The following is a 12925-nucleotide window of genomic DNA, read 5'->3' as shown; positions in this document are numbered from 1 at the left end:
CCACCAAGGAAGATGCGGAGAGACTCTCCCTACAGGAAATTAAGTATGGGAGAACAAAACTAAAGCCCGAATACCAGGGCAGGACAAGGACCCGGGTGCAGGTATTCAATGTACCTATGCAAATATCAGCAGAAATCCTGGGATCCTTCTTCACACAGTTCGGCGAGGTGAAAAAAATAACCCCAGTGCGGTCGAAAACCGGCATGCACTTGGGCAGCTACACTGTGGCCATGAGGCTAAAGAAAGAAGGCTTCCAGGCGATACCAGCACAGCTGACATTTAAGGAGGCAACTATGACAGTAGTAGTGGAGGGGCGTCGTCCGCACTGCTGGTTCTGCCAAAAACAGGGTCACATGGCCAAGAGCTGCCCTCAAAGGTCAACTCCTACTCAAGTGACACTAAAGGCGGTCCCAACCTCTGAGACAGCACCAGTGTCCAAACAGGCTGTCACAACTCCTGCAACCAGAGCACCAACCCCAGCACCGAGGAAACCCAAAACTGTGCAGGAGGCCAAAGGGGAGGAATGGATCACGGTAATGAGGCAGAAACGGAAGCCCACAATCCCATCTGCCACCGTCCCACAACCAACCCAACAACCGAGGCAGCAACAACAACAGCAGCCTCCACAACAGCCGCAGCAACAGCCATGGCAGCAGACACAGCAGCAGCAGCCAAACCAGCCGTTGAACCAGCCGCAGCAACATCAGCTGCCGCGGCCAATTCCACAACCAATGCCACGAAAACAGCAGAAACAACAAAAACAGCAGCAGCAGCAACAGCCAGAACAGCAGCAACAAAAACGGCTGCAGCAACCAGAAAAGCAACAGCATCAACCGGAGAAACAACAATTAGAGGAGCAGCAACAACCAACGGTCCCCACACCAATTGAGACGGGGATCAAGCGAAGAAAACACTGCTCCTCTGAGGATGAATCTGCTAGTGAGAGGGAGAGGAACTCAACCTCACCACTCCCCGGTTCATTCAAAAGAATAAAAAAGAAAAGGAAAGGGGAAGAAAAGGCAGCCCCCACTCCCTGTGAGCATACACCACCTTTAACAACAACACAACCCACTTCTACCCCCATACCACATACTGCACCAACATTAGACACCGCACTAACACCAACACCAACATCAGACACCGCACCAACACCAACATCAGACACCGCACCAACACCAGACACTGCACCAACACCAGACACTGCACCAACACCAACACCAGACACCGCACCAACACCAACACCAGACATCACACCAACACCAGACACCGCACCAACACCAACACCAGACACCACACAGACACTCGTCCCCACACCAATGCAAATTGAGCCGCCATCCCAGAAAGAAAAGAATGAACCCGGGAGGGGGAGAGACCCTTCAGATTCTCCCACTTACGGACTCACTCCAACAGGGACTCTCGCCCTCGAAACGAGAGAGGAACTTTGTTCTGTAGACCCCCTGTCTGTGGCAATGGGCGTACCACACCGGCAGAGAAAAAATTTAAAACCTCTGCTGGACTGCCAACAGATAGGGGGAAAAGACGTTAATGTCCCCTCTAATTTCCCGGACGCCCCACGGCTAACAACTTTCGTCAGGCTTCCTGAGGCCTGCAAAACCAACGTGTGGACAATGCTGGAAGCCGCTGAAGGGGCTGGTCCGGGAATTGAACTGATTAGGAAAAATGACCCTTCCCTTGAGGAACTCGCAAAACAATGCAAGGGAAGGGTCCCAGTGTTGGTCCATCCGTCACTCTATAGGGCCCTTAAATTGACTTACCCTTTGGATGTCGGCGGCATTGTGAGAGAAGGTCAGGACATGAAAAACCTGACCACCTTGAGCATTGCACACAACGTCGGTGTCCTTTCCCCGGCTGACTTCGGAGCTGAGTGTAACACACCTTAAGGTAGGTACCATGGCTTTGAATTTGGCTAGTCTGAATGCGAGGGGCTTGAGATCATCGGGCCGGGCGGCTCGCCTCCGGCACGACCTCTTGTCCCTGGGAGTGGATGTTGCTGCGATTCAGGAGACGCATTTCGTTTCCTCTGTGGACTGTCAGGTGCTGGCCCGAGACTTTGAGGTTTTCTCAGCATATGGCAGCCCGCGGGGGAAGGGAGTTTCCGTGCTGGTTAAACGTACCCTGTCGGCGACGGTCGACGTTGTCCATAGAGATGCAGTGGGTAGGCTGGTTGTGGCCGATGTTGCCGTAAAAGATTCTGTGTTTCGGGTGATTGCGGTTCATGCGCCCAGCACCGCTCGTGAGAGGGTCTCATTCTTCAGTCAGCTTGACGCGTTTGTAGATTGTCGGAAGCGGGTAGTGCTAATGGGGGATTGGAATTCCATCTTAGACCCCGACATAGATAAGGTAGGAGGCGGAGCTAGAGGATCGGAGAGGTGCGAGTCCAGCCTGGCTGATCTGATGGCTAGATGTGGTCTGGTCGACAGGTTTCGGTTCGAGCATCCAGGGCGGGAGATGTGGACGTGGACCAATAGTGTTTCCTCCTATCCAAATACTTATTTGGACAGGATGTTAGTTAGGAGAGGCGAAGTAGACTTCTTATCTTGTCCCACGTTCACTTGGCTAGGCCAGACGGACCATAAATTAGTTATGGCCCGGCTGAAGCTAGGAAATAGGCCTAAGTTAGCGGGGTACTGGAAGTTAAACACCTCCCTTCTGGAGATACAAGACTTCCAAGATCAGTTAAGAGAATTGATTAAAAAGGCACTAGTGGGGGCGGTTACCGGGAGTAAGTGGTGGTTAGGTCTCAAAGCCAAGATCAGAAGCTTCTCCGTCAAGTATGCCCAGCGCCTCGCACTAGATAAGGCCAAGACGAAGAAGAAGCTAGAGCAGAAACTAGCCCAGGCTACGGGGGAGGGTGATAGGGTTAGTCAGGAACTAGCTAAGCAGGACCTTCTACGCGAGACTAGCGAGCGTTACGAAGGCCAAGTAGTTAGAGCTAGGCTTAGAAAGATAGGCAACGAAGCAGTCAATTCTGATGCAGACGTGCGCCGTGAGGTTTCTAGGCGTGGCTCGGACAAATACATTGCAAAAATCAAACATCCGAATGGACGCACCCTGGAATCGACTCGGGAGATCTGCGAGGGGTTTCGAGAACATTTCGAGGAGCGTTTTACGCAGCAGCCCGATCTTCCGGTCCTTGAGTTTAGCGACTATTTGGCCGACTCTCCCCGCCTCGAGGCGGCTAGAGCGGCTAGTTGCGAGGGCCGGGTGACGGAGCGGGAGGTCTTTACTGCGCTGAAGCAGGTCAGCTGTGACAGATCGCCAGGACTTGATGGTCTGCCATACGAACTGTACTTGAGGCTGTCGCCCATGTTTCTGCCTCTTCTGACGGATATGTTCAACCATTGGTTTGCTCAGGGATCCATCCCAGGGCAGGTGACCAAGGGAGTGATCACATTGCTGAAGAAAGGTGACGGGCATGGAGGGGAAGAGTTAGACGACTACAGGCCCATAACTCTGCTAAACACAGAGTTGAAGATTTTGGCCAAGGTCCTGTCGAATCGGCTGCAGGTTGTTATCGACGAGTTGGTTGAACCGGAACAGAACTATGCTGTGAAGGGGAGATCGATTCAGAACAACTTGCACCTGATCCGCATGATCCTAGAGGGGGGAATAGATGACGACACGGAAGCCGCGCTGATAAACTTAGATCAGTCCAAAGCTTTCGATAGGGTCGACCATCGTTTCCTGGCATCTGTCTTAGAGGCCGCCGGTTTTAAACCGGACTTTTGCAAGTGGATCTCCATAATGTATCGACAGCCCATGGCTGTCGTGCAAGTGAACGGAAAGCGCTCGAAACCCTTTGTTATCTCTCGGTCGGTTCGTCAGGGTTGTCCGCTGTCGCCCCTGCTTTATGTCCTGGCTTTGGAGCCTCTTCTCCGCAAGCTGAGACATGGGGAGGCAAATTCGGCCCTGCGCGGAATGGCTCTGCCTGGCGGCTCAGCTGCCAAGGTATCCGCGTTCGCCGATGATGTCACGATCTTCGTGTCGGGCTTCAGAGACATTGAGGTCGTGTCGGAGGCACTCACACAGTACGAAAGAATTACAGGGGCCAAGATAAACCGCAACAAGTCGGTAGGACTGCGGTTGGGCGCATGGAGTGGCAACGCAAACCTCCCTGCGCCCTTCAGCTGGACAGATGGCCCGGTCCGGATCCTCGGCGTGTGGTTCGGACCGGGTCTCCAGCTTGACAAGAATTGGTTGGAGGTACGGTCAAAGGTGGAGGCTGCAGTCAATTCGTGGCTTCCTAGGAAACTTTCCTTAAAGGGTAGAGCTGAGGCGTGCGCCACTTACGTCTTTCCTCTCATCCTTTACCGACTGGCCGTACTTCCCCTGCCTGCACAACACCTAAAAGCTCTTGTCGAACTCTTGTCCTCGCTCCTTTGGGACAGAGGAAGACACTGGGTGAGCAGACAGGTCTGTATTCAACGTCCGTGTGAGGGAGGCTTGGGAATGCCGGACTTGAAGTGTCATCGAGATGCTGAGAGGCTGGCCTTCCTGAGCCACTATATGCAGGAGGACCAACCGTGGCACCCCGTGGTTACTGCCGCCTTCCCCGACCTCGTTCTCGACCCTTCCATCGAGAGCCGTCGCAGGCCGCGGGGAGAATCTGCCTACATGAAAGAGTGCCGAGCCGCGCTAAAACGACTACCAAGGTCCAGTGACCTTGTGACTGCTACCCGTAGGGAACTCCACAGGGATCTAGTGAAGGGGGCCGCTGACGACCCGCTATGCGCGCGTTTGGGGTGGCAGCAGAGTGAGATCCGCTCCGCGTGGAGCTGGGCGCCAGGTTCGAGTCATCTGAACAATTCGGAGTTCTCTCTGACCTGGCGATTGGCCCGAAATGCACTTCCACTCAACAACATACAATGCAGTTCTGGGTTTCTGGAGTCGCCTGATTGTCCCCGTTGTGGGACAACGGCTGTGGAAACTACGGATCACGCTTTCTTCGATTGCCGCAAACTCCGCCAGTACTGGTCGTATGTCAGTGGGGTGACGGCTCGCATCGATCCTGAGCATCCTCGCCCAATTACTGTATCCAATGTTGTGGACAACGTGAGGCCGCCGTGGGACCGGGAAAGACAAATGGTCTACGTTACGATTCTGGCCGTGGCGAGAATGGTGATTTGGACGTCGCGTCTGCAAGGTTGCCGGGGGGTGTTGTCTTTTTCTGATCAAGATCTGATCGCGTTCTTTAAACACCAACTACGGGTGAAGATCAGATGTGATAGAAGAAGGCTGCATCGCGCGGCATTTGACAGAAGATGGATACATGTGGCAAGTCTGTGTGTACGAAGAGGAGCCAAATTTGAATACGTGTTCCCCGCCTAGGTGTGGAACGCGCAGTTCTGTAAAGTTAAATTAAACAAGTAGTCTCTCAGCTAGCTGAGTGTGTGTTCCATCCCTCCCCGATTAGGAAGCCTCCAAGATCTCCATCCCCTCTTTCCTGCAATTTTTGTTTTCACCCCTTCCTCTAAATTTTACCCATCTTGGAGAAAAAGAAATACAAACTAACCTCCATCCCTTACCCACAAAATTTTCTTTTCTCCATTCACCCCCATCTAGAGGGCATCCCCACCTAGAGACTGACCCGCAGAAGCGAGGTTCCTTTTACAAACCTAGTGGAACGGGCAGTCTATCAACTAGACGGGGTTGGGAGGGTCCTACTAATCACCTTTTGTTTTTTTTCTTCCCCCTCCCTCGACACAAATGAATTATTGTTACCATTTTATTGTTATCTTTTTTGTTTTTACACGTCAATAAAAAATGTTTTAAAAATTGGGAGTTACTAGGACGTCCCCCAATATGAAAGGGTGAATGCGGTATTATGGTGAAAGAAGATACTAGCTGGGAGAAACTTTTGACTTTGTTTAGTTCTGGAGTGACAAGGATGACCAACGACCCCCAAAATCCCCCCTTTTGAGTTGGCCATGTGCCTAAGTTTTTTGTTCATCGTTGATTTTTTTTTCTGTATTTTTTAACATGAATAAAAGATTTAATATCTCAAAGTGTAGTATCTGTTCCGGCAGATACTGCACTTGAGATAATTTGTACCAGTCAAATGGAGGGGAAACCCTCTATACTGGGACAATTATTATTTTTGGTAACCAGAGTGACCCCTTTTAGGGGAGCTGGTTTTTACCTCACATTAAAAACAGCCTTGTGCCTAATTTGCTCAGTGGGGGAGCAAATAAATACCATCTGTTCCGGCAGATACTGCAAGCTATGACTAGCTATGACTAGCTATGACTAGCAAAGACCAGATGTGGGGGCAACCCCACATGCCTGACCATTAACCAGCTCCCATTTCCCACCTCTCGGGAGCTGGTCCCCTTTTTCCCTTCCCCCTCCCTTCACTCCTCACATTAAAAATCGGCCTTGTGCCTAATTTGCTCGGTGGGGGAGCAAATAAATACCATCTGTTCCGGCAGATACTGCAAGCTATGACTAGCTATGACTAGCTATGACTAGCAAAGACCAGATGTGGGGGCAACCCCACATGCCTGACCATTAACCAGCTCCCATTTCCCACCTCGGGAGCTGGTCCCCTTTTTCCCTTCCCCCTCCCTTCACTCCTCACATTAAAAATGGCCTTGTGCCTAATTTGCTCGGTGGGGGAGCAAATAAACACCATCTGTTCCGGCAGATACTGCAAGCTATGACTAGCAAAGACCAGATGTGGGGGCAACCCCACATGCCTGACCTTTAACCAGCTCCCATTTCCCACCTCTCGGGAGCTGGTCCCCTTTTTCCCTTCCCCCTCCCTTCACTCCTCACATTAAAAATCGGCCTTGTGCCTAATTTGCTCGGTGGGGGAGCAAATAAATACCATCTGTTCCGGCAGATACTGCAAGCTATGACTAGCTATGACTAGCAAAGACCAGATGTGGGGGCAACCCCACATGCCTGACCTTTAACCAGCTCCCATTTCCCACCTCTCGGAGGCTGGTCCCCTTTTTCCCTTCCCCCTCCCTTCACTCCTCACATTAAAAATTGGCCTTGTGCCTAATTTGCTCGGTGAGGGAGCAAATAAATACCATCTGTTCTTCAGATGCTGCAGTTCCATTTCTTATTCTCTTTAAGTGGAGTAACAGTTCTTCACGACTGAGTCATTTTTTTTGTACCTTTTCTCCACGTTAAAAATCGACCCTGGTGTCTAACTCTGTCCCGTGGAGAGGCATTGTAAATAGGTACAATATTTCTGCATGTTGGTGCAGTCGGGGAAAAGAAGCAAGCAGGAAAGGACATTATTTGATGCTTGTTGTTAAGGTAGAATTTACAGATCGATTTCTTTGTAAATATATCGTTTTAAACAAAAACAATATTACGTGCTTAATTATCGTGTCGAAAATAGTAATATATCCAAAAATTACGAAAATTCACCGAGTAAAACGTTATTTATAGTTAAAAGTAATTTTGGGTTTGTATTACTATACATAGATTCGAAAAAGTTATACTCGTTCAATGTTGCCGTGACATAGGCTGACATATAGTCTGTGGGTTTCAAACAGCATTTTGTATTGTTTTTTTTTTTTTTTTTTTTTTAAACTCATTTTCCCCAAACTTAACATGTTCAACATAGAGCCCGCCGCCATTTGTATTTTTCAAATACATCGATAAACACTGTTTTTCGAGCTGAATAAACATGTTACATTATATAATATCACTAAAAAATTATCCAGTTAGCTAGAAAAGTAACTTATCTTGCCTTTGATAACATTTATTTGTTATATATTTGTTTGTTTTTTGTATTTTTGGCAACTTCTCGAATCTGTTTTTACGGAAATTTGGGTAAAATTGCACTTTTCTTAGATGTTATGAAGTAGACGATGAAGAGTTCACCTAGTTGTTAATAAAGTCTAAGAATGTGATAAATTCGGGCTGACGTACACGAATGAGGACCTGGACATCTCCCATTAACAAATAGGCACCGGCTACAATTTTGAACGCAGCAGCAGTATCAGCGCTTGCAGGGATTGTTCGTTCGGTAAAAAAAAAAAAAAAAAAAAAAATGCGTTGGGATTTTTTTTTTAATTGCCATATTTATCATGGACATGTTTACTTTTGGTAAATATCCAGATACGCTACTACAGAACACCGACCACTCTAATTTGTTTTTTTTATAGGTAATTGAGGTCGCTGACAACGAATCTGATAGTCAAACTTGGGGCAAATTTACCGTTTGCATGGTATTAACCCCAGAACCCACGAATAACTTTCCACCATTTGCAGCTTCCGTTTATGCTACGCGCGTGCGCTGCAGCATGAACGATGGCTTGCTTCATCTAGCAAACTGCCTTCTCACATGGCGTACCAATCAAAAAATTACGGACTGACATTTTTTTAATGACTTACAGTTAAAGAAAAGTACAAAAAATTGGGACTTTTTTTTTTGTTTTTTGTCTCACGTAGTTTTTAATGTGGTTTACAAAAACATAAGCACCAAACATCTTTGTTTTTCATTCTTTTTTTGCGGGAGGGGGATTCAATTATAGAACTTGTGGCTTAATAGGTGCCCCAACATCACATCCGCCCCCCCCCGCTCGCGCCCCCAATGTACACAGTAAAATCTTCGGAAAATGTTAAATGGTGTTCTATTTGGTAAATGTCGGTGCGTTACTTTTTGAAAATTTGAAAATTCTATGTTCCAGGTAAAAAAAAAAAAAAACACAAATAAATTACCCCCCCCCCTACTCCAACTTGGAGTGCTTTCCTTTTCTTGTTTTATTTCTTTTTCAGCTAATTTTAAATTTTCCACCCAAAAAGTGCTATAATGTATTTTTGAAAATTAGAAAATTCTATATCCTGGAAAAAAAAAAAAAAATCCCCTCCTCCCAACGTAGTTTGCTTGGTGAAGCCGTCGTTTATGCTACAGCGTGCATGCGCGTAGCATTGCATAAACGGAAGCTGCAAAATGGTGGAAAGTAGTTCGTGGGTTCAGGGGTAAATACCATGCAAACGGTAAATTTGCCCCAAGTTTGACTATCAGATTCGTTGTCAGCGACCTCAATTACCTATAAAAAAAACAAATTAGAGTGGTCGGTGTTCTGTAGTAGCGTATCTGGATATTTACCTTACTTTTTGTTTATTTATAAATTGTATATGTCGGATGATGAAACTCGAAAATTGCTTATTAAAAAAACAACAACAAAAAAACTCTAGCTATAATTTCCTTTTTATATATAAAAAAACGTAAGTAGAAATGGGACCGTGCGTGCACGCACGCATGCAATATGCATTGTTTTTTTTTTTACTGAACACGCCCTACAAGCGCAGCGTTCAAAATTATAGCCGGTGCCTATTTGTGCGATTAGGGGGCCTCACTCGTGTACGTTAGCCTAAATTCCTTCAGTTAAAATATTTTTTGGAAGATGTTTCGTCGGGGATGCCAAATCATCTACCACCGTTTAGAAAACAACAGAAGTAAGTAATGCAGCAATGAAATGCCTCGAGAACTATGCCGAAATGTCATTTTAATTTAAAGTTAGCCGCTTCTAAAATAAGGATAATGAAAAAAAAGAAAAAAAAGGTTCTCACCCGTATGTATTTTATCATGGTCTCCTGTTTGCGAATTCCACTGGTGACAATCTCCAGCAATAATGTCGACGAAAAAAAGACTTTTTGTAGTCTCATCCCAATGTGGACCTTCTCCACAAGTAGTGCACGCATTTTTCAGGACAACAGAGACAGACATGTTGTGTTGCTTTTCACGGCGAGCTGAAGCAGAATAGAACAGATTTCGTTTATTGCTGATGTGTATCACACTTTTCAATGTCATTTCACCCTGCTATATTCAATTGCTTGTTATCCAGTATTTGAGGCCAAAGTTTACACTGGGTTACGTAAGCGATTGCAAATTTTTTACTTCCCTTCTACTTAAACAATCGCCTTTAAAATTACGACTTTTAAGAGTTCCCAGGTACGCTGACAACGAATATCGGATTTAAATTTTCCGCAAACAAATAGTTTTCCGGATATTAAGCAATGCAATACAATTCGTTTAATAAGTGGTAGCGGCCGCGGCCACCACTGGTGGCCATTGTTGTACATGCAAGCGCGCATATCTGGAAAACTATTCGTTTGCGCCGAATTTAAATGCGATATTCGTTTTCAGCATACCTGAAAACTCAGGAAAGTTGTCATTTTAAAGGTAATTGTTAAGGAGGAAAGTAAGAAACAATTTTCTTAACATGACACTATCTGCTAAATTTTTTGGTGCTCATTCAGATTGGCACTTATGGCGGTAATCAATATAAAAAAATATTTTAAAATACAGAAAATTGTGTATAATGTATATGCCAGGGGTTTGTATTACTGTACACATAGATTCGAAGAAGTTGTCAAAAACCAAATATATAACAAATAAATGTTATCAAAGGCAAGATAAGTTACTTTTCTACCAAACTGGATATATTTTTCGTGTTTTTATTCAATGTAACATGTTTATTCAGCTCGAAAACCATACAGTGTTTACCGATGTATTGGAAAATTCAAGATGGCGTCTGACTCCCTCTTTAACACGGTAAGTTTGGGAAAAGGTGTTATAAATAAAAAACTGGATAAAATACTGTTAAAAACTCGCTCAATATATGTTACTGTGACATAGGTTGACATATATTCGGCGGGTTTTAATAGTATTTTGTCTAGTTTTTTTTATTTATAACATCCTTTCCCAAACTTACCGTGTTAAAGAGGGAGTGAGGCGAGACGCAATCTTGAATTTTCCAATACATCGGTAAACACTGTATGTTTTTCGAGCTAAATAAACATGTTACATTGAATAAAAACACGAAAAATATATCCAGTTTGGTAGAAAAGTAACTTATCTTGCCTTTGATAACATTTATTTGTTATATATTTGTTTTTTGACAACTTTTTCGAATCTTTGTGTACAGTAATACAAACCCAATTCCATTTATGGAAAAAAAAAAATATTTAAAAAATCACGTACTTTGATCAAATAGCTTTTTTTTTTTTTTTTTTTTATAAAGAAATTCCGATTTTTCGACCATGATTAAATCTGATGAAATAAATAAAGGGGGGACAACTCAAATCGGATTTGAGAGGCAAAAAATCAGCTTTGTGTTCAATGCAGTTTAGTAGAAAAATCGCTAAAAATCGCAAATTTTGATTTTCTTAGTTTTATATAAAACCTATCTGATTTTTGGAATATGACATCTTCGTTCTGCAACGAGTGCGTACATCGTACAGACATTTCTGTAATTTCTTTACTTTTAATTGCCGCCATAAGTGCCAATTTGAATAAGAACTAAATATTTTTACAATTTCTTTAGCCTCTCCCACCTAACTGCCTCCCCTTGAGGGTAAAGTTTGGCAAAAAGTCGTTTTTTCTTTTTGTTTTTGTTTTTTATATCTCCCAATCCCCCAAAAAACACTTTGGATTCGAACAAAAACTAAAATTGTCTCAGTCTAGAAGGATTTTTTCTTCACTGACTTAGTAGAGAAAAAAAGCAAAGAATAGTGTGCAGTCAACTTAATTAATAAAAACAAAACTCATGGAACAAAAATGTCATATTCCAAAAATTATGTAAATTGATCAAGTTTTTTTGTTTTTTTTATAAAGAAAATCATTTTTAGACGATTTAAAGTGATGTGAAAGCGTTAGCATTACAAGGTTTATTTTACAAACTAGAATTATTGTCGTCTTATCAGCTCTTGTTTTTTTGTTGTTTTTTTTTCAAGATACCATTTAAGACAGTCCCTTTTTGCTTACTCATAAAATTTGATTTTTTTTAGTTAAAAATAAAACTACTTAATCAATTTTTGTGATTTTTGGAATACGATATTTTCTTTTCGTCATGCTAGAATGGACGACTTTTATTTTACTGCGGATGTAACGAATGAGACTATTCACTAAAATGATACAAGATTCTTCTAGCAGTCAAGCAAGACTTTTTTTGTGGTCCACATCCTGGGTCTCGCGCTAATGGGGTTTGTAATGTTATCGTTTGACGGTAGTGAATTAATATATATTTATCATAATTTTAGTAATGATGTATTCAGGCAAAATAACTGAAAAAAAAAAAAAAAAAAAAAAAAAAAAGATGTAAACGTGACACAAAATAACACACACGCTATCATATTGATGTACAGACTAGCGGGATCTGTGGAAATTCCCCAGGAGACTCATTCATATGTAATATATTGATGTTGGCATTCTGTAGATGTTCAGCATAAATGGAGGTGCTCTGATATTATTGTAGCTCTTTTGTTAAAACTACAAAAGTATTTATTGAAGCTAGCAGGGACACCCGGCACAGCCCGGTCGTAAAGTATGCTTAAATATATTTTAATTTATGCAGATTTTGTATATCTATCTATATATCTATAAAAGTGAACGTGTCTGTGTGTCTGTACATTTCCCTACGCAATGACTCTGTCAATTTTAAGTCTACAGACTCGAAATTTAATATAGAGAGTATTGAGATTTGGGAAAATTCAAGTAATTTGACTGTTAAGGGGTCAAAGTTCAACGATTTGACCTTTGAGAACTCTACCAAAGTCCTCCGCCAATTTTGGGTCTAAACACTTGAAATTTTAGATATAGGTTCCTTGGACATGGATCTAACTTAATAACTTGATTTGAGCCCCAAACAATAAATGTTAAGGGGTCATAATGGGGGTCAAAATTTTTTTTAAATTGACCGCTTCGGTCTCTACCAAATTACTCAGACAATGTCTGGTTTAAACATTTGAAATTTTACATCAGAGATAGGGCAAGCTCTTTAATCGGTTTGGGTTGAAAATTTTTAGTTACCGATATATAAATGTATGTATGTATTTATGTATGTATATATCTATGTTTGCATGTCTGCCTAAAACTTTCGACAGAGGCGACGGATTTTTACAAGATCAGTATTGTTTTGAAGTTCGACCTTTTAGACGA

At 43.7% G+C, this 12925-nt stretch overlaps 1 protein-coding gene across 1 annotated transcript in view; it reads right to left on the bottom strand.

Moving 5' to 3' along the window:
* Positions 1 to 9947, bottom strand: part of LOC145287730 (regucalcin-like) — a 52665-nt gene extending 42718 nt beyond the window's left edge. Inside the window, exon 1 of the mRNA XM_080135486.1 lies at positions 9556 to 9947. Within this exon, the coding sequence (XP_079991612.1) occupies positions 9556 to 9796 (241 nt within the window). The 5' untranslated portion in view covers positions 9797 to 9947. The remainder of the gene's footprint in view (positions 1 to 9555) is intronic.
* Between the last annotated feature and the right edge of the window lie 2978 nt (positions 9948 to 12925).

The sequence above is a fragment of the Euprymna scolopes genome, chromosome 11, assembly GCF_053919585.1.
Source record: "Euprymna scolopes isolate OS-2025 chromosome 11, ASM5391958v1, whole genome shotgun sequence".
In the NCBI taxonomy this organism is placed as follows: domain Eukaryota; kingdom Metazoa; phylum Mollusca; class Cephalopoda; order Sepiida; family Sepiolidae; genus Euprymna; species Euprymna scolopes.
This window is presented reverse-complemented; position numbering and strand designations above follow the sequence as displayed.